We start from the raw sequence: 26,770 nt of genomic DNA, 5'->3' as shown, positions 1-26,770 counted from the left end.
GGGATCCGCGGGTAAAAAGGTGCAGTTAATTTAGCCGGGAGTCGCACGCCGGGGACAGATAGTGGAACCTCAACGTTAAATAACGTTATTCCTCCCGCGAGGGAGGAATTAAAACGAGCTCTCCTCGTGGAAATTGAGCCACCGCGTGTCCGCCGGCGTGCCAATTTGTTTACGGAACGACAATGTGCGCCGGCGAAAAGGAAGGATAAAAGGGGCGGAATTACTTTCTCCTCTAACTGTTTATTTTTAAAAAGCATAAAGAACACACAGTCTGAAATAACGATGCAAAATCTCCGCGATCATTTCGATCAACGATACATTATATGTATATACATCGTGATAGAAGATCGAAGTCCGCTTCAGCGTTCCACGAAAACAAACAAAAAAAAACAAGAATATCGTCGAGCACAATGTCGATCGAACTCCGAAACATCCCTGAACGTGAACGTGATCGAACCAAAATTGACATCGATCTTTCCGATTGAAAATATAACACCGAATTCTGCATTCGTTCGCGTCGCTTAAACTAATTTTAAATACGTTGTCTACGATTACGAGGGTTTCAAATAACGCGTTATTCTCTTATGCCGTGCGCTACAGGACCCGTAAATTTGGAACAGTAACTTGGAAAAGCGACAGAATTCTGATCACGTTGAAGATACGACCGTCGAAGACCGTCTTCCATTTTATGGGGCTCTTCCTACGGTGTTTCCACGGTTGCTCGTCTGATTCGCGAATGACCCGTATTATAATGCTGATTAAATTTTTATTATACAACAGAATACCAGCGAACAGATAGTTGTTTATCAATGTTACCGCGTCGCGATCCACTTACTTCATGAGATCGGCGTTACATCGTCATCAGTTCGTTTCAACGGGGATAAACTTCGTTCGGACCGGATGCGCTGGGCGCATAACCAGATCGGTGGTAATCAGCAGGTCCTTGAGGTAGTCGACCGGCTCGAACTTGAAATTGTACAATAAAAGACCAACCACCGCCTTCAGCTCGAACATGGCGAATCGTTGTCCTGGAGATCGAGGAGAAGAAATCGCAATTAGAAACGTGCGGACGCGCGAATGCAACTTTCATCAGCCATTTTCACGAGCCGTTTCAAATTGATGTTCGTTTCAACTAAAAGTTCGTTTTATATTCAAGCGCGCGTTTTAGACTAAAATTGAATTCCAAGCATAAGTTCATTTCGGTTAAAAGTTCGTTTCGAATAAAAGTGCATTTTAAATGGAAGCTTCGAATTCAAGTTCGTTTCAAATGAAAATGCATTTCAAACAAAAGCTCATTCCGAATGAAATCTCATTTTCAATTTGAAACAGTAGCTCATTTGTTGGCAGTTAATTCGAGATAAAAACACGTTTCAAATAAAAGTTCGCCTGAAACGAAAGCGCGCGAATAGAAATTCGATGCAACTAAACGTGCATTTTAAATCAAAGTTATCATCTTAAATCGAAATTCATCTCAAATTCAAGCGCATCTCGAATAAAAACTGCATTTCAAACGAAAGCTCGTTTCGAGTAAAAGTTAATTTCAAATAAAAGTTCATTTCAAACGAAACCGCGTTTCAGATAAGAGTGCATTTCAACTGAAAGAGCATTTTAGATCAAAGTTCATCTTAAATCGAAGTTCGTTTCAACTAGAAGTTCGTTTTAAATTCAAGCGCACTTCAAGCGTTAGTTCGCGCTCAACTAAAGTTGCATATTAGTTGAAAGTTCTGTTATACCAGAGCAACGCTCTTGCGTTCCGGAAACTTGCACGATCGGCAAATGCGTGGAACAGCGGACATTCGGAGCAAAGCAAGATGCATTAGTTTCCGATACGTCGAAGAGGAAGTATCTCGACACAGAAGAAATACGTGGGACCCTCGTGAGATATTAATCTGCCGTCTGATCCGACAGGTACATCAATTGTACGCCGCACTTACAGCCTCCGTTCCTCCCCGTTCCCTTTCTTGTCCGTATTAAATTATGCGACACCGTCCGATAATCATAAATAGTCCTTGTCCTCGGTCTGTCACGAATGGATGTCGTCGCGGATTTGTTGGGTTCGCGAGAAAAATGAATCCGCGGAGTAACGCGGAACCGCGTGGACATCTTCGACTTGTCGAAGCGATTAAAAGCGGCGACTCGGTTTCGTTTCGTTTTATTTATTCGATCAATCGGCTTCGAGGGCCGTTTGTTTTGCATAAGGATACGCGGTCCAGTCGTAAACGTTGCATACGATTGACCCGGCCGTTATATAACTATTTTCATAGCCCCGCGTTAGAGTTCGAAATTCAAGCGAATATTCAAACGAGAAGACTGCGCTCGGTCTAACCATAAAACCGCATTAATGCGAAACGGTAAGTGGTAATTCGATAGTTTTTGCTTCCCCGAAATTTGCATGAACCGCGGAGCTAATGTGGCCCGCGCAGAATGAATAGCAAATGGCCAATGAAAAGTAACAGAATGGTTAATAAATAATATCCCGTCGACCGGAGAAAAAAAACCCGAGGGAAACATTGCCCGAGGCTCGGCTGATCGTTCAATAATCGACACGTGTCGACTTAATAGAAATGTGCGGTATATTTGTATGAGCTGTAAAAAAGGGGAAATAGATGCCGCAGGTATCACCCGCTTTGGATATCGATATTCTATTTCCAGCAGTCTTCTAAGTACAGAAAAAAGTCGGCAGAAGACGCGAACCATTTTCGAATCTTTTTACGTTCCGTCAGGCATTGCGCCATTTTGTGATCGTAGCGGACCGCGCATCTCTATGCAGAATAATAATTGTCTTGCTCAATCGCGAAAACCTTAAATCGGTTAGAAATGTCCTAAACTTTAAAATAAATAAACTTTGTAAACTTTAAAATGAAATAAATAAACTTCGAAATAAGATAAATGAATAAACTTTAAAATAAATAAATGAACTTTAAAAACCTCAAATAGGTTGAAAATAATGTAACAGTATCCTGAGGTTCTCTTTTCTAATGATTTTACAATTTTACGTTTGACCTATTCATTTTTTTCCGCGAATGCACAAAATCCGCATTCTAATAAATACACATTTTCCGCGGATTTCCACCGACGGGGAGATTGTTGTCAAAGTAAATTCGAATCGTTACTTCATCAGTCCAGTAACAACGCGATATAAATTCTTTGATGTCGATGCATTCGCGTTTCTGACATAATTTCGTCCTCTTACCTATGCAATTGCGCGGGCCAGCGCTGAAAGGTATGTAGCAATAAGGGTGACGTCCTTGGCAATTTTCCGGCAGGAATCTGTCCGGGTCATAAACGTGCGGATTCGGCCAGAACTGTGGATCCCTGTGGACGTCTATTATGTGCACGTGGATCGTCGTGTCAGCTGGCACTTTGTAATTGCCTGCGAATAGAAATTTCACAATAGAAAAGTTCGTAACAATAGAGTAATAATGGAGCAACGATAGAGTAATAATAGAGCAATAATAGAGTAAGAATAGAGCAACAACAGATTACATTAAGAGCGCATTAAACACCCGGAAAGCAAACAATTGGACGAACTCCGGGATTCTTCGTTCAGTGAATTCCTTCGAAAAAACTTAGCAATGTTTGACGGAACGTTCGACAATTACTTAATTTCAAGTCCTTCTCCGGGCTTCGCGATATGAACGGCACACTCGGGTAAAGTCGAAGAGATTCCTTGATGCATCGCTCGAGGTATGGCAGATTCTGGAGGGTCGACATACTCATTTTGCCGTCGGTGGCGTCCAGCATTTCCTTCACTTCGGCCCGCGCACGATCCTGCAAACGATCATTTACGAAACGTGAGCTCACATTGCACGCGCATTTCGTTTAGATTCATCTTTCGTCGAGCTTGACAGCTATTTCAGGCTAGCAACATTCGACAAAAAGCTGTCTGGATTTCGGAATTATACCTTTCGCGAATAGACCGCGATTCTTCGTGCACTTACGAGGCGTGCAGATTTTCGAAATGCAAGGAATAAATGAACGAGATCTGATAGCATTTTTATTTTTTCTCGCAGTGAGCGTCTTATATTTTCATGCGACGAATTTACGTATGAATATGCGAATTTGCATAAGTTAATTCGCGGTCCGTTAAACCTTTGCACTATGATTTTGTGCTTTATAATTTCCATAATAGAAAGAGACAATTTCTATTTCTCGCGTAGCTCCGTTTACTTTAATCCTTAAATGTTGATAACGAAAGAATTGAATAAATTATGAAAGGGTGTCACCAAATTGTATTAAAATCGGGAAACGAAGGGTTCCCGAGGTCATTTGAAGTAACTTTCTCCTTGGCGAAAATGCGATCCGCTGCTTCGTTTACGAGTTATTAACGATAAACACTGACCAATGAGAGGCGAGCTCCGCCGGTTGAGCTCAGCCTAGTTCCGCTGATTGGCTCGGCCGCCTAGCGCCAACCTAGCGCCAGCTCGCCTCTCATTGGTCAGTGTTTTCCGTTAATAACTCGTAAACGAAGCCGCGGATCGCATTTTCGCTAAGGAAAAAGTTGCTCCAAATGACCTCGGGAATCCCTCATTTCCCGGAAGTGAAACGTTACTGCAATTGAAAAATCACCTGTATCTCCTTGTGCTCGGCCAGAAGCATGATCGTGAATGTCATGGACATGGCCGTGGTGTCGTGTCCCTGTTGGAAAAGATAATTTACGGTACATTCGTGAAATTCAATGGTCGCATCTCGAAGCAAAGCGGAATTCGCAGGAACGCACCCTGAACATAAACGTGTCGACCTCTTCTCTGATACCGTCTATGTCGATCTGATCCTTCCGGTGAGCCGCTATCAACAGATCCAACATGGCGAGCCTCCTCTTGCGTACTGCAAACGCAAGGATTAGCAATATTTAGCAATATTTTAGGCGATTCGCACAGAGAACTGTCTAGCCCTTTACCGACCCGGAGTTTTCACTAGAAACGTTTCTAACGTTTTCTCACTTACTTCCCAAATCGTCGTCCTCTTTCTTGCTCAGATTTTCGCCCAGACCGGTTAAGAACTTGCCGTTCGTGCTGTCGTGATACGACATTCTTTCTTTGATGATCTGCAAAAATACAATTTCAATGACAAGAGCATCACAGATTCCCGAATCGTAAAATTGTTGATCGAAGAATTTTCACTTTACCCCCGTGGTGAATTCGTGCAATATTTTCAGCAGTTTGCTCTGCCGCCATCCGGGAGGCAGCTTGAAGAAGACCCAGTCAGGATGAAGCCAAGGTCGAATCAGCCTGGAACAGAGACACACCGGCTTAGCACACTGTGCGCGTAATAAAGGTATTAATACCTTTTTAAAAGATTTAATTTTCGTTTAATTTATTTATGTATCTTGAAGTATCCCTCTGTGAAATCCTAAAAATCCTTTTAAAAAACATACTTGCTGTTGAATGTTTTTTTAATTAAAAAAAGAAAAATTAAATTTCTTATAAAGGTATAAATAATAAATAATATACAATATATAATATAATAATAAATAATTAATAAATAATAAACATCTCTTCCGCGTATATTGTGTTAGCATACAATCCTCGAATAAATAATCACGAATATTGGTCAACCAGCTTAATGTCGCATAATTTTGATTTAATATTAATAAGCTGGTGCTTGTTGGCTGCTAATTCTGATATTAGTAAGCTACTAATTCGAGTGTTAAACTAGTGCTAATAAGCTGCTATTACATAGAGCTAATAAATCAGTGCTGGTAAACAACTGATTCATAAAACTCATAAACTAATGCTAGCAAATAAATACGATTACAATGAATCATACGAATTGTGTACGATATTTTGACCTATCTGATACCTTTCAACAAGGCTGTGACCCATGTCATAAACGGCCTGCCGATATTTCTCTTGATGAGGACCTTTGTCCTTCAACGAGGTTCCCATCGCGGTATCTGCAACAATGATTTCATTATATTTCAATTATATTCGACTCGAAGCACGCCTTTTATCTTATCGGTAACGTCAAATAAAATTCTTCGGCGGCAAAAATTGTGTGCTGCCATTGTTCTAAATGTACGTTGTCCAAAGTCATTGTTCTAAATATACATTGTCCAAAGTCATTGTTCCAAATGTACGTTGTCCAAAGTCATTGTTCCAAATGTACGTTGTCCAAAGTCATTGTTCCAAATGAGCCGTTTATTTTGAAAGTGGCATAAGTCACTTTTTCAAAAAAATTGAGTTAATGGTAACACTAATTACAATTGAACGGTATCTTTTCATTTAAAAAAAAAAGGTGACTTATGCTACTTTTAAAATAAACGGCTCAAATGTACATTGTCCAAAGTCATTGTTCCAAATGTACGTTGTCCAAAGTCATTGTTCCAAATGAGTCGTTTATTTTGAAAGTGGCATAAGTGACTTTTTCAAAAAAATCGAGTTAATGGTAACACTAATTACAATTGAACGGTATCTTTTCATTAAAAAAAAAAAGTGACTTATGCCACTTTCAAAATAAACGGCTCAAATGTACGTTGTCCAAAGTCATTGTTCCAAATGTACGTTGTCCAAAGTCATTGTTCCAAATGAGCCGTTTATTTTGAAAGTGGCATAAGTGACTTTTTCAAAAAAATCGAGTTAATGGTAACACTAATTACAATTGAACGGTATCTTTTCATTTAAAAAAAAAAAGGTGACATGCCACTTTTAAAATAAACGGCTCAAATGTACATTGTCCAAAGTCATTGTTCCAAATGTACGTTGTCCAAAGTCATTGTTCCAAATGAGTCGTTTATTTTGAAAGTGGCATAAGTCACTTTTTCAAAAAAATCGAGTTAATGGTAACACTAATTACAATTGAACGGTATCTTTTCATTTAAAAAAAAAAAGGTGACTTATGCCACTTTTAAAATGAACGGCTCAAATGTACGTTGTCCAAAGTCATTGTTCCAAATGTACATTGTCCAAAGTCATTGTTCTAAACGTGTTCGAAATCGTTAGACGACTGCGAGTCGCAAAGAACCACGATTGGGGCTGCGCTTCACGCGCACTGATTTCACAACTGCATCGAAGTCGCTTATCTGCCAATCACGTGAACGTCGAGACCCGAAACAATTCTCACGCGATCTTCGGCGGTGAACCGATTAGTTCACCGACTTTCTAGACTTTAGAACATTCTAAAGATTCTATCGACGAACGCTCCGCGGAAGGAACAAATGATTCGTCGATGATTTACCGCATATCACGTTCAACGTGTGCTCGCTGATTAGAGGCAACACGTCCTTGATAAGCGGGCCCCCCTCGCTCTTCAATATTTGGTTCATCCGTTCGGACTCCTCGATAAAAACGTCGACGAACTGTTGCAGCACGTTGAAATGGAACGCCGGCGTCAATATCTTCCTTCGTACTTGCCACTTGCGACCTGCGACAAAAACGCGGTAAACAAACGATAAAACGGAAGGTATATCGGCTCGCGAAAAAATATTTGCCGCGTCGGCCGACCTTTTCGATTTCGTTCGTATCTCGCTTCGCCGCGCAACCGTTCGCCGTTCACGCGAATATTCGCGTTAATCTCAATGGGAACCCGACGCATTTCTCAACCCTTTGCACCCGAATGGCGACTCCAGGGCAGAGATTGTATGATTATTATGTCAGAGATTATTATGAAATTATTATGTCACGTTCTAACGCGATTTGTTATAAATTTGTTTATATTTTAGAACAACTGTTGCGTCGAATTCAGCGTGAGTCATATACATTTCGGTATATTGTTACATTGGCCGCGCTTTCAACAATTGAAAGAAAAGGAATACATTTTTATTTTACCCTAGTTTTGCACGATTGCGTTGCGTTATATTTATTTTATAAATATAAAATTATATAATATTATATTTTATATAATATAATGCGTTATATAATATTATATTTTATATAATATAATGCGTTATATAATATTATATTTTATATAATATAATGCGTTACATAATATTTTTATTTCGCACAAAGATTCGCGATCCAGTCGTATAAAATGAAAATGTACAGTTGAAATGGCTTCGAGCGATTGCCCAGATTTCAGACGAGCTGGGTAAAAGAGAACGCGAGGTTAATTTCAAGAACGAAAACGAGATTCTTGCCGAAATTAACGAACGCGATACGAATTTTTCTAAACACATTTTGAGACGCAAGTGAAAGTTTGGGAGCATGTTACCTGCGCTGGTGAGAAGCCCAGTGTTGAACCACGGCATCAAGAGATCGTAGATTTGGCTTTTCTGAGTGGATTTCGGGTTTCCGAGAATCGTCTAAAGAAATTGGAACATTGAAAATCATCGATTAATATCAATTGAATCGAGTCATCGATTAATATCAATTGAATCGAATCATCAGTTAATATTAATTGAATCGAATCATATCAATTAATATCAATTGAATCGAGTTATCTATTAATATCAATTGAATCGAATCATCAGTTAATATCAATTGAGTCGAGTCATCGATTAATATCAATTAAATCGAGTCATCGATTAATATCAATTAAATCGAATCATCAATTAACATCAATTAAATCGAATAATCAGTTAATATCATTTGAATCGAATCATTAGTTAATATCAATTGAATAGAGTCATCGATTAATATTAATTGAATCGAATCAAATCATCAGTTAATATCATTTGAATCGAATCATCAGTTAATATCAATTAAATCGAATCATCAATTAATATCAATTGAATCGAATCATCAGTTAATATCAATTAAATCGAGTAATCGATTAATATCAATTAAATCGAGTCATCGATTAATATCAATTAAATCGAATCATCGATTAACATCAATTAAATCGAATCATCGATTAGTTTCAATTGAATCGAATCATCGTTTAAATATAAAAAATTAATTACGAAAGGTCCAAGTTAAGTACAGCAAGCTGTACCTGAAGTCATAATAGCTGTCCAGTCAACGATATGTTAGTTCAAGCTTGTAGCATAGGAGTGCAGCGGACAGCTATTACGAGTTCGGGCGACTTCTTCCGAAAGCAAGATTACAAATGGTATAATATGCATCGTAAATTTGCGCAATGGTCTCGCGGGAGTTATAAAAGCGCTGTAAAATTAATCTGACATCCAATCAAATTTCGTTTTATAATAATCTCGCGTGAATTCCTAGGGATCTCGATCAACGGCGTGTCGTAGATCGTAATTTTCATAAGAGCTGTTATCAACGAATAAATATAAAAACGATGTTATCTATAAACGACGCAGCTTATCGTGCTAACTTTAGTTCCGAAGATATTCGAGATTCCGGTATTTATTTGTTTGTGGTGAAAAGTCGATTACCTCGATGTCTTTCGGATGACGGATATTAAGAAATGGCATCGTGAACCCCCAGAATCTGTAAATCGGATAATACTGATCGCTGAAATTCCGTAGAAGCGTCCAAAGATCCGCTGCAACGATACAAGCATTCGTATATGTTTTGTATCCACGGTGACAACAGATTTCTCGAAGCAGTTTCAATTATTTTCGAAGCAAATCTGAGCCATCGAAATTCTAAACCGACCGTAAAGGTTAACGCCGGGTTTTAGGGCGCCCGTCAAAATGGCGGATTCCAAATCGTTCGATTTACGATCATCGGGATCGTAAAGATAGATTTACGAGGAACACATTTTCGTTGCTTGGGACAAATAATTTCTCTCTAGTTCGCGATAAAATTGCGCACAAAAATGGATCATTTGGCAGGATTATAATTGTTGACAATCGATAACTATAAAAACGAGCCGCAAGGTTCTCGAATAATCGTATCTCCTCTTCCCGAATTGTCCATCTTTGTGCACGATCTCGGCGCGAATTAGGGAGAAATCGCTGTATTGCGTTAAAAATCGCTGAAAATCCGAATAAACAAATTATCATTGCTTCTATAAAGCAGCGTAAAATAGCTGTTCCTGGTACTCCATAAAGCCAGTGTCAACAAAGACCAAATAAATCAAGCTCTCCGCGAATGTTCGGCCCAGAACGGGGCCCATAAATTGCAAAATAACCTGCTTCGATTTCTCGAAAAGAAATATCGATGATAATTGTGCAACATGGCGTCTTACTTGTATTAACTTGGAAGGTGTGCATGTTCCCAAGCATTGGTATCGCTTGCGGCCCGGGTATGGCGTTTATCATCCTGCCCATTTTTCCAAAATGGACGATGAAAAAGTGGAGGATCGCCGCGAACACGACGAACGCTAATATCCCGAAAATCATTTTGGCGGCGCGTTCACGTTCGCAGAATCTCAATAAAGTCCTTCCGTAAGTTAGTCACGCGTTCTTTCGAATCGCAGCACTCCCACCATCGGTGCTCTTAAAACCGCGGTAAGGTTAGCTGAAAAGGAGAAAAAGGAAAAAATTCGTAGCAATTAGTCAGCACAATTCCAATATCCTCGGGTGAAGTGTCGTTGCGGAAGCGATAACGAAGCTATGTAACCGTTTATCGCGGCTAACGCTGCTACAGAAAAATCGAACCGTCTAATCGATTCGACCGCCGAGCAGAAGATCAACAAATCTTGCTGATATTTGTACAACAATAGACGCTTTCTTTTCGTTTGCGTTTCTTCTCATTTTGTCGCTGAATTATTAGATCACTAGAGCCGATCGAATAAGATTATTAGACTGTTCGTTCTAATTGTAAATAATAGAATGGGGTAAGAAAATGTGTGTAATATATATATATATATATATGTATAATATATGTGTAATAATGTGTAATATGATATATATGTAATGTAATATAATGAAATATAAACCTAGTAGACAAGGATTAAATAAATAAATAAATAATAAATATGTAATGTAGTAAATAATAAATGTAACATAATTTATAATAAAATAATGTAATGTAATATAAATATATAATATATAATATAATATAAACTGGAAAGAAGCCATCCTAAGCCTAGTAGGCAAGGATTAAATGAATAAATAAATGAATAATAAATATTGTAATGCAATAAATAATGAAATAATGTAATATAACATAAATATATAATATATAATATAATATAAATTGGAGAGAGGCCATCCTAAGCCTAGTAGGCAAGGATTAAAAAATGACGGATTAAAAAATGAATAAATAAGTGAATAATAAATAATGTAATGTAATATAAATATATAATATAATATAAACTGGAGAAGGCGTGCTATAAGCCTGGTAGGCAAGGATTAAATAAATGAACGAATAATAGATATAACGCTAAACAGCAATTTACAGAAAATCTGAATACACTGCCACGAGAGAGGGGGAGGGAGCCATAGAAATACTCGAATATTTAAACGAATCATTTTCTGAGCGATCCACTCGCGACACAAAAGTCTCCGCGAAAGTGCACTCGAAATCTTACGATTACCATAATCACTTTGCGTTCAAACGCAAATGCGTGCTTTCATCGATGAATGCTTGAAAAAAAAAAACGCCTCGTTCCAGGTACAAGAACGTGGGCCGACGAATTCATAATCTGATTCGTTGACATTGTCGCTTCGACCAATAGCAAAATAAAGTGTGCCTAACGAGCGGTCGGACGATTTCCTTTTCCGTTCGCCTAAGAGTAGGTACGGCTGTTCATACAATTGCGACTGATAGACGTAACAACATCCGCGAAGACGTGTCGGGCAATAAGAACGATAACAGCGTTCGCCGGGGAGTCGACCGTTTGCTTTTTGTTTTTTGTCTTTTTTACTTCATTCACAAACATCGACGTCGCGCCGAAGCCCCGTCATTTTTTTATCCCGAAGGTGGATAAGAAGAAAAAGTAAATACGAGAGCTCGGCCGAGGTTATCGCGCGACAATGAAATAATTGATAATTGGCCGTTGCATGTTACGTTACGATTACTTCACCGTGTTTCGTGCCGATCTTAAAGTGGCCGCGAAAACTCGCTACTTCTCTCTCTCTCTCTCTCTCTCTCTCTCTCTCTCTGTTGCCACGATAACCCTCCGTTACTTCGGTATCGTGCTCGATTAAAATAAGAGAAACACCGTGCGAAACGGCTCTTTGCGAAATCAATTAAACGTTCAACGTGTAAAATTCAGCGACGGCGGCCATTTGTAATTGTTTAGCTGCGGAGACCGTTTTCCACGATGAAGAGATTCGACGAAGATGGAAATTCCGAGTACAACGATGATGTTATGATAAAAATGGACAGATAAGAGACGTGACAGCGGAGAAGTAAAATAGAATCGAAGCTGCTCGTAAATGAGTGGCAGAAATATGAAATTTCGAGGAAATCGGGCGAATCGAAATAACATTGTAGCATCGTTTGCAACTCTTCGAGAAATTATTATATTCCGAGTACAACAATGATGTTACGATAAAAATGGACAGATAAGAGACGTGACAGTGGAGAAATAAAGTAGAATCGAAGCTGCTCGTAAATGAGTGGCAGAAATATGAAATTTCGAGGAAATCGGGCGAATCGAAATAACATTGTTGCATCGTTTGCAACTTCGAGAAATTATCGAAAGAAATAATTTATTTTTATTTCTCGTTTCTTACGATCGTCCCGAAACATTTTTATCTTACACAAAGGATCCGCGGTCTGAGGGAATTTTAGAAATCGCCGAAATTATTCGAAGGATCGAGTTTCGAAAGTTACCACTTTTCTACGAGAGCCGATTAATTCTCGGGAAACGGCGTCGCCGATTAAAGCTTGACGAAGCTCGACGAAGCGTATGAAATTTTCCTCTGGTCCCTACAGGTGCGACGACGAGGCTCTTCGAGAGCTGACCGACGCGCAGACCGCATAAAATCCTGCATGCGAACCGAGTGAGATCTCGATGCACATCCGTGAATTCTTATGGCGAGCAACGGGGATCCAGAGGAGCGAAATAATCGTAAGGAAAGCACAGCTTCGCACTTGGCCGCCGACGAAAATCATCGATCATCACACTCACCCTGTAAAACAACGCAGAACCTCGTGAACACAATCGATTCGGATATTCTACGCCCACTTTCGAGAATGAGACCCGCACATTTGACTCGAAACGAGGAAGAGCGGCCGCGATAATAGCGCATGACGGCCATAACGTGCACGATAAATACTCGATACAGACTAACCAGTCATCCCCACTACGGGCGGACAGAAAAAAAAACTCAACAATCGGAAAGGGTACTCGTCGACGCCAAAATGCACGATTACCATTCCCAATGAATTGCTGCGCCTTGGAATCATGAAATCAACCTCCCACTTTTCCCCAGCTTCTTCTTTTTTGTCTCAATCGCATGCGAGCGACATACGCGACTACCACCGGGGATAGATAGATACCGAACGTCCGCTCGCACTTATCTTCGCAATTAGACAGACAATTACTATATTAATTAGTTCGCTTCTTTTTGTTCGCGAGCTTAAAGGAATACGTCGCATTCGAGACAAAAGAAGACATTAGACGTTCGAAGAATTCGAAGAATTCCTTATCCGAATAATTTTTTATTCGAATTAATTTGGAAAGTTCTTTATTTGAATAATTTGCTGTTCGAATAATTCGAAAAATTCTTTATTCGAGTAATTTTCTATTCGAATAAGACGAAAAGTTCTTTATTTGAATCATTTTCTATTCGAATAATTCGAAAGATTCTTTATTTGAATAGTTTTTTATTCGAATAACTCGAAAAATTCTTTATTTGAATCATTTTCTATTCGAGTAATTCAGAAAATTTTTTACTCGAATAGTTTTTTATTCAAATAAGTCGAAAAATTCTTTATTTGAATCATTTTCTATTCGAATAATTCAGAAAATTCTTTACTCGAATAGCTTTTATTCAAATAAGTCGAAAAATTCTTTATTTGAATAATTTTCTGTTCGAATAATTCGAAAGATTCTTTATTTGAATAGTTTTTTATTCGAATAACTCGAAAAATTCTTTATTTGAATCATTTTCTATCCAAATAATTCGGAAAATTCTTTACTCGAATAGTTTTTCATACGAATAACTCGAAAAATTCTTTATTTGAATCATTTTCTATCCAAATAATTCGGAAAATTCTTTACTCGAATAGTTTTTCATACGAATAATTCGAAAAATTCTTTACTCGAATAGTTTTTTATTCGAATAATTCGAAAAATTCTTCATTTGGATAATTTTCTATTCGAATGATTCGAAAAAGTAATATATAGAAACTATTTGGAAGCAAGGCAGATGTGTCGATCTTAATTGAAAAATCTTAATTGAGAACCAATATTTTAAAACGGTACCTGTGTGATTTTCTGTTGCATATTCCGATTGTACGCAACAACACATGAAAGTTTTGCCCCAAACATTTGTCTCGAAAGTGCGTGCATCACTCACTGTATATATATATACACGTCCTATAATAATCGTTTCTAAATTGATAAGTATATTTTGCACAACCGGAGCAAAAGTTAAACATTCAACAGTACTAGAAGCGAAAAATGGATGGATTTTTCAGAAATATGTTCGGCCGAAGTTGACGGACAAGATCCAAGTTTATTCTCTGTACTACTTTGGACCGACGCAGATAGTCAGAGATCGATGACAACATTATCAAACTCAGATACGAGTGTATACCCTCGTGTGTCATGTCGAACTGATATGTTGGCAACAACAAATTCTACTCTCGCCTCTGTGAAATTATCAGTACCGAAAATAACCATGTTTATTGCCAAAGACTAATTTTATTCGTCGCTAATCCATTGTGTTCACTCGTGCTTTTCGTTTTCAGCTTTATTCGGCACAGAATTCCGGGAAAAGCGTCTGAAGAGAACGCGTACACGTTTATCGATTATTTAGAAAACAATCGACAACATTCGAAAACAGATTGATCAATTATTAGAATAATCTGTTGAACGATCTTTTGAATGATCTGCTAAGCAATGTGTCAAATTAATTTTAGAGAACGTACTGCTGGATAAGATAATGTCGGCGAAGATAGAAAAACCCGAGTTTTATCAAGATTAGCGTTAGAATCAAAACATTTCATCGAACCCATATGTTAAATCAAGCATTCGTTGACGAAGTAATATATCTACTAGGCTAATTTTAATCAGTTACACTACTGCAGCGTTTTTTAACGAACTTCTCAACAAAATTGGAACGACGCTGAATGCAAATATACAACAAATAAGAATATAATAATTGAGGTTTCGGTAATCAATTCTTCAATAGTTATAGCAATTTCCTTCGTATAACAGCAAATTAGTAACATAGCGTAACAATATCTTTTCAAATTGTTGCTTAAACCATAAACTTAAACTTAATCATCTAGACACGGCCAAAAGATCCGTGCACGAGCTTCCGTTAAATAAAGCGTTAACATCATTGCGCGCGTTACGAGTTTTCGAAAACTAGGAAAGATGACGCGGCAATTTTTGTTGCAACGATATAATAATTGAGATTTCGGTAATCAATTCTTCAATAATTATAGCAATTTCCTTCGTATAACAGCAAATTAGTAACATAGCGTAACAATATCTTTTCAAATTGTTGCTTCAACCATAAACTTAAACTTAATCATCTAGACACGGCCAAAAGATCCGTGCACGATCTTCCGTTAAATAAAGCGTTAACATTGCGCGCGTTACGAGTTTTCGAAAACTAGAAAAGACGACGCGGCAATTTTTGTTGCAACGATATAATAATTGAGATTTCGGTAATCAATTTTTCAATAGTTATAGCAATTTCCTTCGTATAACAGCAAATTAGTAACATAGCGTAACAATATCTTTTCAAATTGTTGCTTAAACCATAAACTTAAACTTAATCATCTAGACACGGCCAAAAGATCCGTGCACGAGCTTCCGTTAAATAAAGCGTTAACATTGCGCGCGTTACGAGTTTTCGAAAACTAGAAAAGATGACGCGGCAATTTTTGTTGCAACGATGACGCGCGCACGCACACGCATCACGTGTTTCGCACGTAGTAAATATCATTCAAATAAAACGAAGGCCTGGCTTGGCAAATACCGAATTCCCACTAAAATCGTGGCAGCTCGAAGCTGCAGAAAATGTGAACACGATCAGGTCGCAGCATACGTGGTTCTAATAAAGCTTTCGGCAAATAATCTGTACGTGCGTGTAACTTCTATTTCCGTTGCCGATGCAAAGAGCGTTTACTTTGCACGATGTTCCGGGGTTTTAACAATGACGCTCGCGATTATGTTACGGCTAGATCATGGAGTGCAACGACTGCAACGCGTCGTCGCGTCGTCGGATCAGCCGAGGAACAAACGAATGAACGATGAGAAAGCGGAGAGAGCTGCGGGGATATTTGACGGTACGTACCCAAATCTGCTCGAAATATTTCGGGAGGAATGATTTGGCAAAATGGGGTGCCTCCGCCGCCCTCTGCGAGCGTTACTCGGCCACTGATTCCCTTATCGCTATTTACGCAGTTGTCGGACGGAAAAAACGCTGGTCGAAAAAACTCGTCGTTTTTAATCGGGGAATTTCGAGTCTTGCTCTGCTCCATTTCGAGCAGCTAATGCATGCGCAACTTTGACGGGGGGCCGACCACGGTCACCTTTAGGTAACAAGAAACGGCCGGCAGAAACGGAGTCATCATCTCGGCGAGCGTTTTACGCTTACCGATCATGGTCGCTTTTAATAACGAAAGGGTTAAATATTGGGTCGACGTATATCAAGTGCAAGATTTTTTAGCGGCTATTGATATTCCCGTGAACTTTGCACGAGTATCGTTCGTTGAGGTAACGTTATCTTCGGTCTGCCGTCTCTCGAAGCCGACGCGTCTCGGATTGAATCTATTATTTCGTGGTGCCGCGTCGACGGTTACACCTCCGGTTCGCTGACGGTCCAATTAGAAAATAAGGTTTTCGAGAATTAATCGAGCGCTGCTGCGCGCCCGCAGAATTTTCTGGGATCGGCGACTCGATCGTATTTATTCCTGAAGCGGCGAATCAATGCTTCGAATAAAATATAATGTTACGCAATGTTGTATATAATGTATATAATGTTGTATACGAAAAGAAATAATTTGGAAGTACCATAAGTTTCCCCTGTCGTTTGGTGCGTTACACCAAGATTGGTACGTTGACGAAGATTGGTCGAAGAATGCACAAAAATTATCTTGAGCAACGTCAGCAACTTTTCTGCAGAGTTACAGCGATGATAAAGTAAGAGCGTGTGAAAAGTGAAATGATTATTGCTGACTAACAAAATTCTGACAGAAGCAAATATAAAAGTAGTACAGTCTGAATTACCCTCGAATTATTTGCGATGTCAGCAAATAAGGTTTTTCCATAGAGACGGCTGCGGGAATTGTAATTTAACACGCAAACGATATGCATTATTAATATTTTTTAATCGTAAATGTAAAATATTTCATAACTTTGGCAACTCGGGAGTAATGGTAATTTTATTGAAAATTTCAGACGTCGTCTTTTTTACCTTCAAATTTCGGACAGCGTTTTTTATCTTTAAATTTCAGTCGTCAACCTTAACACGCCTAAAATCATTTTATCAATTTCCGTAGAAAATGATCGCAAGCCTCATGACCATTTTAATTACAATTTGTCTTACTTCGTTTATAAAAAGAGCGTTAAAGTTAGTCCCGAATGCAGAGCTCTTAGTGAAATCAATTCTAAAAAAAAAACAGGCATGTCGTTCTAATAAGTTCTTTTTAGACATTGTAGCGCGAATTATGAAACAAATGTGAGTATTCGTACCTGATCTTAATACTGACAATTAACACAAAATGGCGGGACTAATTTCTTCATATGTATGACGTCATCGTGTGTATGACTCTACAGGCTCGAGATCCTGTTTAATGAAATCTTTACAACAACGTGCTTTGAGAAAAAAAATCCTTTCTTATTATCGAATAATTACGCAACATATTCAAATCGGTTTTCTTATCTTGCAGAAGTGTCAACAAAGACGTTCGCGTAAACCAGACTCAGAGCAGATAAGTATATCACCGTACAATTCCCAAGGAGAGTATTACAATTATCTGGAATAGTTACTTCAAATATAATTGCCAAACAAAATAACACTATACTTACAATACTTACAATACTATCTCTAGAGATAACAATGTAATAATAAAATTGTTATCTCTAAGAGAGATAACAATATAATTCCGTCCACTGCGCTCTAATATTTCCTTGATCTCGAAGCTCTTTGAAAATTCAAAAATAGCGCCATTTGTGACAAGTGGCATCCCTTGCGGCGAAATCTGGAAGCTCCGTTCGGGGTCCGTACAGCGCCAATTAGTGCAGTGGCAAAACGCTCAAACTGTTAGCCAAAATCGACTGTCGGTAATTTGGCTAACAGTTTCAGCTTTTCGCCACCACCCTAATTGGCGCTGTACGAACCTCGAAAGAAGCTTCATTTATTTCTCGCAAGAAGCGCTGCTGTCGCTCACATATGCAAAATCCGAAAAACATTAATTATTGGCACATTAGAGCGTAAAACAATAATCTCTGGGCCACGGAATTATAACGATAAAAAAGGCATTAAAAAAATATTAAAGGCAACGTCTAGGAAGGTGTATAATACGGATCCCAAGTCTGTGGTTATGGTGGCGCCTCTTCTGGACAGAAACTGAAGCTCTAATCGAGGTCCGTACAGCGCCAATTAGTCCAGTGGCAAAACGCTCAAACTGTTAGCCAAATTACCAACAGACGATTTTGGCTAATAGTTTGAGCGTTTTGCCACTGCACTAATTGGCGCTGGACGGACCCCTTAAACCAAGCGCGAGAAATTTGAAATCTTATATAATAGAAATAGATTAATTCGAGAGTTTCTTTGCAATAATATTATTCATATTGTCAGATTATTTCAAACAACTTATAATCTCCAACTTTTGCTGTATTAATAATTGAATACGTTTTCGTTCCATTGCTTTGCCTTGAAATACAATTTGTGATTTATTAAAATAAAGTTAATCTCCTAAATTTGAATCAAAACTGACCCGTAGAAGATACGTTGGAATCGGGTACACCAAATGGTCGGAACTCTACCGTAGTATCAAAATGTGTTTTAATAAATATCAATAAAAAATACATTACACAAAATATCTACAATGATTACAAAGATCAATATAAAATTACATGTCTCTGGACAGCGGCACCATCCCAGACTAAATATACAAGTAGCAACTGTCGTCAACTCTAATCGTATTTGTTAGTAATATCTATTGTAATTAATAAATATTATAATTATACTCTCCTCGTTGGGTCCTCGATAGAAAAATATCCATAACATTTTCCGTCATTTAGTTCTAAGCATCATGCATTTCCGAATAATATAAAGGATAAGTAATTCACTAATATACCATTAAAGAAGAGAGTTACTGTAACTGCGTCGATATTGAATGATTCATTGAAATTCAAGTGTCACATAAACAAGCTTCGATAATTAGATAATAGAGATATGACAAGGCACTCTTAACAAGTCCATCCTTTTCCTTTTTTTTTTACTTGTTACAAAATTCTACTTGTGCTGAAAGTTACATATGAAAGGGTATGTATAGATAATATTTTCTTCTGACATTTTATGATCATTATTTGTACACTAGGATTGCACATACAATACCACTCATAATTATTCGAGAAACTACTTAAGATGAATAATGATTCTGCATTATCGTTTTACCATTACAGATTTCATACCAGAGAAATACAACGGATTTATATCCATAATAAATTACTTAGAGTTATTATAACGAGTATATCCTTTTTTTTTCTTTAATTGAAATTAATTTTATAATAATAATGATGAATAGCAAGAGTTAAAAATTGGAATATGATTCAATGTTCAAATAATTATGAGCAATATGGTACCGTAAAGAGAAATCGAATTTCCTTTAAACTTTATGGTTACAATTAAATTCGTGCAATAAGAACAGTAATAATATTTTACTGTATAATCACTCATTTTACTTCCGCTTCGTCGTTCACAAAGTTCAGGTTGAATTACGAATTTCATAATTGTGCCCTTAGAAGTACGTTATCTTAATACTTTCTTGTATTGTCGAGAAATATCATATAAATACAACGAAAAGAGTCATTAACGCCATTACAGAGTAAGCTATTGTATTCGTTGGAATATGAGAGCACCATCGACTTGTTTTGCATTTTTTATGAGGATAGTGGTTGCTCACAAAAATTGCAATGTTTTGAATATTCAAATAAGGTAACCATAAAAGTCTTGGTATGTTTCCAATGCACTACTATAATTGTAACAACGATATCGATAATATTGATGTATCCATATCCTTATTGTGCTTTTGGACATAATTAAAAATGGAAGAATTATCTTCGTGGATCTAATATACAAATGAAATTTTAAAAAAAATGAACTGTACATCGAACTTGTTAAAAGTAATCGAAAAATATTGAAGAAGACAATTTGTATCAAGACTTCTATAGTAACCATACGGTTTCAAATTCTTCGCTGAATATTTATACATGTATTGTGTTACGGGGGTTTATGAAATGAACACTTGCTCGTTTGATCCTAATTAAGCATCTTGAGCAACACGCGAGATAAGTCCATATTTTTTAAATAACTGTTTCATAATTTCATAATCTTTAGAATTCTTATATAGAAATTGAATAAATGTTGTGGCGTTCGTAATTTTTGTTGATCGTATTGTCGATTTGTTTTTCGATATTTTGGACTCGCAAGACGTGTCAATTGAGAGGCAGAAATGTATCAAAGAAAATGATCGAGGGAATTCTATCGAGGTATTTTCGAACGCTTTGCGTCCACAATAAAACGGATAAATAGGCACACACCTCTGCCTAAATTTATTGAAACTTTCAGCATGGAAGCTCGAGTTAGAAAAAGCACTTTATCACTTACGTAAGTATACGTTTCTCTTAGCTCCCACATCGTTAAATGTCACGAATCTACAATGTCCCCTAGTTTTTGTGAAGGTACATATTTCACATGCGTATACGAAGTACTCAAATTCGATTTAGATATCAATATGCCAGGCAGCGGTATAGCGATTACATTACTGTTTCGCGCTAATACTGTCTTGTAAAAAATGTCAGTATCTCTTATAAATAGATCGATTAAGAGCCTGTGGCAAAGATCTGCGTGTATATCGTTTCCCGTTAACAAAAATTTCGCGTGACAATAATAAATCTCTGCACGTTGTACTATAAATATAAATAAACAATTTCCCGCGATTATAATTATGGAGATTCATGATTTCCGTGTAAACTGATCAGCAGAATCGACGAATTAATTATTCCTTGTATGTACAAAATAAGTCCCTGTTTATTATATCTGTAGGAATACAAATATCGAGTTACAGTGGTAAACTGTAAATTTTTAAATAACAACCGCGTTCGTAAAAGCCTTTCGGTATAATAGATCATTGGTATCGTCTTAGATCTTTTTTCTAATACTATTGACGAAAAGATGAAAACGTCTTGTTATATACTTTCATCCACTTTGGAAGTCCCCCCAGAAAAAAGAAAATAAAATGGATCAGCCTATCGTATATATATATATATATTAAATACTTAACAAGTCCTAGAGAATAAGATGAACACGATTATATGTCTCAAGAATAAAACTTCTCGATATATTACTTCGCTTAGATGTCGTCATTGACGATCCAAAAATGTTACTCGATCGTTCATAGAATTATTACAGACCAACGGCGTTTATTTGGATCTGCCGTTGGCCAATTGTTCGCAAACCGAGTTCGAAAGTGTCGTATCTATTGGAAGAACGAAGTGTGACAGTGATCCTCAAATTGTGCGCTCGCAAAATCTCTTGAAACATCGCGTTAGAACTTCCTGCCTGACCCACATAAAATAAGTAATGAACTGAACGTCAGTATGAACCAGATAAGGGACACAAACTTGAGATAGGCCTATGAGAATCATTCTCATAATCAAGAGGTGATCGGATTGGCGTGAGTGGTGGACGGAAGCCACGGCAGCCGTCTGTCTAGAACTCTCGGATAGCAGGATAACGGTAGCAGCAGTCCTCCGCCGGATCATTGGGGCTGAGAGATACCCTGTGAGGTCAAGGACTACAGGAACGAGGTGTTGAAAACACTAGTTATACCCCGGGGCACTGCATTTACCATGACTGCCGCCCAGGTTTCTGATGGCACTGTCTTCTTCAGACTGTCTTGAGAAACTAAACAAGACCGATTGTTGTTTGGAGAGGATAACATCATATTGGAACTGCAGTGTAGTGCACTGCATGTAGTGCACCACGCATGTAGACACGGAATACAAAAAATTCTGAAGACAGTGACAGGGCTATACAAAATGGGTGGCCTAATGGTAACACCATATTTGAAGGAGTTCTGCTATTGGCAACTCGGCTACGGTTATAAGATCGTCTACGGTATAATAACTTCAAAGAAATCAAAGGAGGCACCAGAGCGTGGTTGTAAGTTTATGAAGAGTGAGTGGCGCTAACTGTCGAGGATTCTGTCCATCGAGGAAATGGCGAGGAACCAGGGATTGGATCCCAAGAAAGGTTGTCGACAGTAGGGTCAATCCTTGAGCATGTTGAAGATGAGAAATAGTACACCATGGAAGTATCGAAGAAAATGCGTACCGTCAGGGGAGACCTAGGTGAGTGGAAGAATAGGCTGAAGCGGATCCGATGGGCGATGCTCACACTCCGACTTTGTCGAGTGTCGCTCCGATTAGCCCTATAGCGTCGAATAATCCTTGGCGGCTACCGAAGGCTGAGTTTTAGTGGAACATGGATTTCGTACCCGTATTCCTCAGCCAAAGAAGCCACAGTATTCAATAAGAAGACATTTCACAACATGTTTAATCCACCGGTGGTCGCATTCAGAATTAAAACGCTATTTCGGCAGGAACTGACCGCATTTCAACAAATAAAAAGATCGTAAACCTCTACTTAACAAAGTGTGGCAAAAGGTAGGAATAGTTCAACAAAATGATCGATGAAATATTACTCGAGAAATTCTCGAACGGATGCGTGGGTGACCGGAATTTTAATATTGACCCCCATCTGGTAGCACTTTGCAAGCTGCACAAAGAAACATATTTTTCATTCGCCAATGATTTCCAAAATAAAATATAATAAATATTACTCTATTCAATCATTCTTATTATTATTGTCAGAAGTTATCTATATAACTGGCCCCAAATACGTTGCAAGGCTCAAGGAAAATAGACAAATAAGTGCTTCCAATTGTTGCCAATTGTGCAGCTAACAGAAAACGTTCGCCTTCTAAGTGTTGGCCTAACACACTTTTAGCTCTGTTCTACCAGTTGAGGAGACAAACGGAAGTCCTGAAATCTCTTCGCAGGTAGACGTATCAAACAAGAGCCTCGGTGTGGTAATGATGATAATGATGATGAATGTGCTCGTGAACGTGTTTCCGACCGGAGTTCGCAGCCGCGTTCTGCGAGAATTCCCGTTCCAGCCAACGCACAACCTGCACCATAGCTCTGGCTTGGTCTTGCTCTCTGGTCGCGTGTTTCAGCTGGTGCTTCTTGCTCGACTTGCCGCACTGCTGCGACTGATTGAACTGCGTTTCGTTACGGGGAACATTATGGTTGCTCGTCGGGGGTTGGTTTGCCGGGTGCTGACTGTTCGGTAGCAGGTTGCCGACGTTACGATTCGCGTTAGTCGTCGTTTGTTGCTCCGGATAGGCGGTAGGACTAATTACGGTACGGGACATGACCTGCGGTTGCACGTAAGCCCGCGGCGGCTGCGTTGCGCCGTTGTTCCGCGGTATACCGTACTGCGGCCGCGTTTTCCGAAGGTTTCCCCGTGTCTTCGCAGGTACCTTGGAGAAAGACGTGAAACCCTGTGTCTTCTCCCGTGCAGTCTTCAGGTACGCCATCGTCGTCGGCCGGGACTCCGATGGTGAACGACAGTCTTGATTGTAGTGGGTTGACGGTTCGACGTGCGCAGTTTGCGTTGGAATGCGCGGTTGTTCGTTCTGGTGCCGTTTCCTGCATCGAAAGAAACGTTCACATTAATTCTCCATACAAATGAACTCCATTCGAGGGTCACTTTTTAGATGTACAGAATATGCGTTGTTTAACGGTAATAGGTAACATAAATGTGTCCGCTCCTACCTAACTCTTTGTAACATGTCTACATTTTTGTTTTCGTAGAAACGCGGCAAGCGTATTTTTGCATTTCGAATGAATTTTCAAGCGACTTAGTTCCCCGTATTGATTAGTCTACGCGACAGTACAAAGTTTCAATTCGGAACAGATTCTGGTTTCGGTGTAAGAGAGGCCGGAGAGCCGCGTTAATTGGTTTCCTTTGTCGGTTAAACGCGAACAGCGTACCTTGACGTATGAAAACTGAGATTATTCTTTTCCATGTTCGCCTGAATAATTTCCAAGAGCTGTTGCCTTTGTAGGGCACCGCTGCGTTTTCGCTGATTAGTCGTGAGGAGAGGCGTCAAGGGGGAAACTGCAGGGGAAACGTCACTGTCATCGCTGATATCGCCCTCGGAGCTATTCGAATAGGGTGATGGTAAATGAGGCAAGGGACCCACCCTTCTGCGTAATTCCTCCTGCTTTATTCGATTCGTTCGCGCGTTTTCACCGTCATCTTCGCTGTGAGAATCCACTTCCTTTTGTTCAGTCTAAACAAGGGGGGAGAAGACCAAACATTTTTATTCATTCAGCATAGTTAACGCAAGCATCGTTTAAAACGCTTTTACAAAACAATTCATATGTATAACGTATAGCTCTCTATGCGTATTTTAAACCGAGATCCCTTCGTTGAAGGGTGCTCCACCCTTCGGATAATTTCCCACAAGTAACAAGTAAACAAGTATATAATCGTTTTCAATACTTTTCAAATAACCCCGGGAAATGTTTAGAAATACTTCTACGGCTAAACTCGCCACGGTCAAAATGACCAGTTTCTTGTTTCGACAATTCTACAAACTTTAGTAGCTCTTTTACTGGCGAAACACGCTTGAATAAATTATAATGGAGCAAGCTTTACAATAAAATCATTAGCGTCCTTAACGTAGCGATCTCGGTGTATTAAGATCCCGCGACGGCAACTCTGTCGCGGAAGGGACAATTCCGCGATGCTAATTTTTCAATGCTAATTTTTCCGAGCACAAAAGGGACCAAGCCAGCGGCAAAGGACTCTAATAGGAGTCCCCGCGGCGCGACGATATTAATTAAAATCGATTAAAGTTTCTTCCTTGCGGCGATAAATCTCCGGTCCCGAAAGTCGATAAATCCAACTGTAGCTTCTAGAATTGTCGAGTTACGAGCGGAGTAGAGTGCCCAGCGCGTTCCATGCGAGCGAGCGAGCGAGCGAGAGAGAAATAGAGAGAGCGAGAGAGATAGAGAGAGAGAGAGAGAGAGAGAGAGAGCGAGAACGAGAAAGAGAGAGAGAGCGAGAGCGAGAGAGAGCGAGAGAGAGCGAGAGAGAGCGAGAGAGAGCGAGAGAGAGCGAGAGAGAGCGAGAGAGCGCGAGAGAGCGCGAGAGAGCGCGAGAGAGAGCGAGAGAGATATAGAGAGAGCGAGAGAGAGATATAGAGAAAGCGAGAGAGATATAGAGAGAAAGCGAGAGAGATATAGAGAGAGCGAGAGAGAAATAGAGAGAGCGAGCGAGAGAGAGAGAGCGAGAGCGAGAGAGAAATAGAGAGAGAGAGAGAGAGAGAGAAAGAGAGCGAGAGAGAGAAAGAGAGCGAGAGAGAGAAAGAGAGCGAGAGAGAGAGAGAGAAAGAGAAAGAGAGAGCGAGAGAGCGAGAGAGAGAGAGAGAAAGAGAAAGAGAGAGCGAGAGAGCGAGAGAGCGAGAGAGAGAGAGGAGGGGGGGACCCCATAAAACGAAACTCGAAACTACGGTTGAAAGGGGCATCAATCTTACCTGACAACGGTGTCGTGGTGCTCTCCTCCTTCTAAGAACTCTGCGCAAACCGTGCGCGGTGGTGTGGGTCGCGGCATTGTTGCAGGACGCGTGCTTCAAATGGCAGCAGGACGGATTTCCGGAAAAGCTGGCAGCCGGCTGAGATACGTTCGGACAGCCGGTCCTCGTCTGGCTACCTCTCTGATCCGGCGACACCGTCAATTTCACCTTAATCGTCTTGCTGCCGCACGGCGGTACCTGGATGGAAGCGCCCAGGGTATCGTAAATGGTGGTCACCAGGCCGGCTATGTCGTCCTTTGTTATCTTCCCGTGGCCGTCGAAGTCGTACAGAGTGAACGAGAATTCCTGCCTCCTTCTGTCGCCCTCCGCCACCGACACGTCGCATTCGAATTCCTGAAAGAGGGTAAACCGGGATAAATAAGAGGATAAAGGAACGAGTTTCGAATATGTACGCGGCCCGGAGAGAGAAAGAGAGAGCTCCGACGACGACGCGATTCTTGTCGATCGTCGCACGACGACGGCAGATGCAACACCTCAAAGAGAGTCGCCACCCGAAGAAAGTTTCCGGTTCGGCCCTGGGCTAACCAGAGGAGCCCCGATCTACGTTTTTCATCTTCCTAATCGGTTGTGCAATGGATTATGCAGAAAAATGCTACCCGGAATTTGTAAACGAACCACATATACTGTGTTAGGGCCGAGTCAGAAATAAGCTTCCGACCCGGCTAGATAGAGTCTGTTGTTCGTATCCACCCGCTATGAGTCACCGGGACAAACGAGTTTTTGCTTTCACTAGATAGATAAGGGTTCGGAATAGATAAAACGAAGAAAACAAAAACAGGAAAAAGTAAATGAAGAAAAGAACAAAATAAATATCCGATAAGAAAACGGAAGCTATTTACTCGACTCGATCTAATATTTATTCATCAAAATTGATTTGGTCGCCTTCAAAAATGGTCATTCTCTCTTTTGTTACGGCTTCGATCGGCTCGAATCGCCTTCCCCGAAATGGTAAT

The 26,770-nt window shown here is 39.5% G+C and overlaps 2 protein-coding genes and 1 long non-coding RNA gene across 6 annotated transcripts in view; 1 reads left to right on the top strand and 2 right to left on the bottom strand.

The window, feature by feature from the left end:
• Positions 1-220: 220 nt before the first annotated feature.
• LOC117225333 (cytochrome P450 4C1) lies at positions 221-16,368 on the bottom strand. Of its 2 annotated transcripts, none has more exons than XM_033478808.2 (13): positions 16,214-16,368; positions 10,033-10,304; positions 9,275-9,384; positions 8,149-8,239; positions 7,177-7,362; positions 5,803-5,896; positions 5,129-5,231; positions 4,948-5,047; positions 4,721-4,827; positions 4,570-4,638; positions 3,603-3,771; positions 3,194-3,373; positions 221-1,028 (listed from the first exon to the last, which is right to left on the bottom strand). In XM_033478808.2, exons 2-13 carry the CDS (start codon positions 10,184-10,186, stop codon positions 862-864), a joined length of 1,530 nt encoding a protein of 509 aa, XP_033334699.2. In that variant the 5' UTR covers positions 10,187-10,304; positions 16,214-16,368; the 3' UTR covers positions 221-861. The 2 variants fall into 2 exon arrangements, with proteins under 2 accessions (XP_033334699.2, XP_033334698.2); XM_033478807.2 differs by lacking the exon at positions 16,214-16,368 and adding an exon at positions 12,868-13,027.
• LOC143258865 (uncharacterized) lies at positions 13,856-19,117 on the top strand. The gene is made up of 2 exons (XR_013032773.1): positions 13,856-16,205; positions 17,811-19,117. It is a non-coding gene; the product is annotated as an uncharacterized LOC143258865 (long non-coding RNA).
• nkd (NKD inhibitor of WNT signaling pathway naked cuticle) overlaps positions 18,912-26,770 on the bottom strand; it is a 21,022-nt gene continuing 13,163 nt past the window's right edge. For all 3 annotated transcript variants that reach the window (XM_076519197.1, XM_033478946.2, XM_033478947.2), the window contains 3 exons: positions 25,758-26,150; positions 24,208-24,509; positions 18,912-23,862 (listed from right to left, as the gene is read on the bottom strand). In XM_076519197.1, the coding sequence (XP_076375312.1) occupies positions 23,220-23,862; positions 24,208-24,509; positions 25,758-26,150 (1,338 nt within the window). In that variant the 3' untranslated portion in view covers positions 18,912-23,219. The remainder of the gene's footprint in view (positions 23,863-24,207; positions 24,510-25,757; positions 26,151-26,770) is intronic.

Source organism: Megalopta genalis, chromosome 2, assembly GCF_051020955.1.
Source record: "Megalopta genalis isolate 19385.01 chromosome 2, iyMegGena1_principal, whole genome shotgun sequence".
NCBI classification, from domain to species: Eukaryota; Metazoa; Arthropoda; class Insecta; order Hymenoptera; family Halictidae; genus Megalopta; species Megalopta genalis.
The sequence above is the reverse complement of the archived record's forward strand: the minus strand, read 5'-3'. Positions and strand labels throughout refer to the sequence as shown.

Excerpts from the sequence above, each read along its gene's own strand:
- LOC117225333 (XM_033478808.2), bottom strand. The coding sequence starts at position 10,186 with ATGATTTTCGGGATATTAGCGTTCGTCGTGTTCGCGGCGATCCTCCAC. Across the intron at positions 8,240-9,274 it reads GTCATCCGAAAGACATCGAG|ACGATTCTCGGAAACCCGAA; the intron begins GTAATCGACTTT and ends CAATTTCTTTAG. Across the intron at positions 5,897-7,176 it reads CACGTTGAACGTGATATGCG|ATACCGCGATGGGAACCTCG; the intron begins GTAAATCATCGA and ends TCATTGTTGCAG.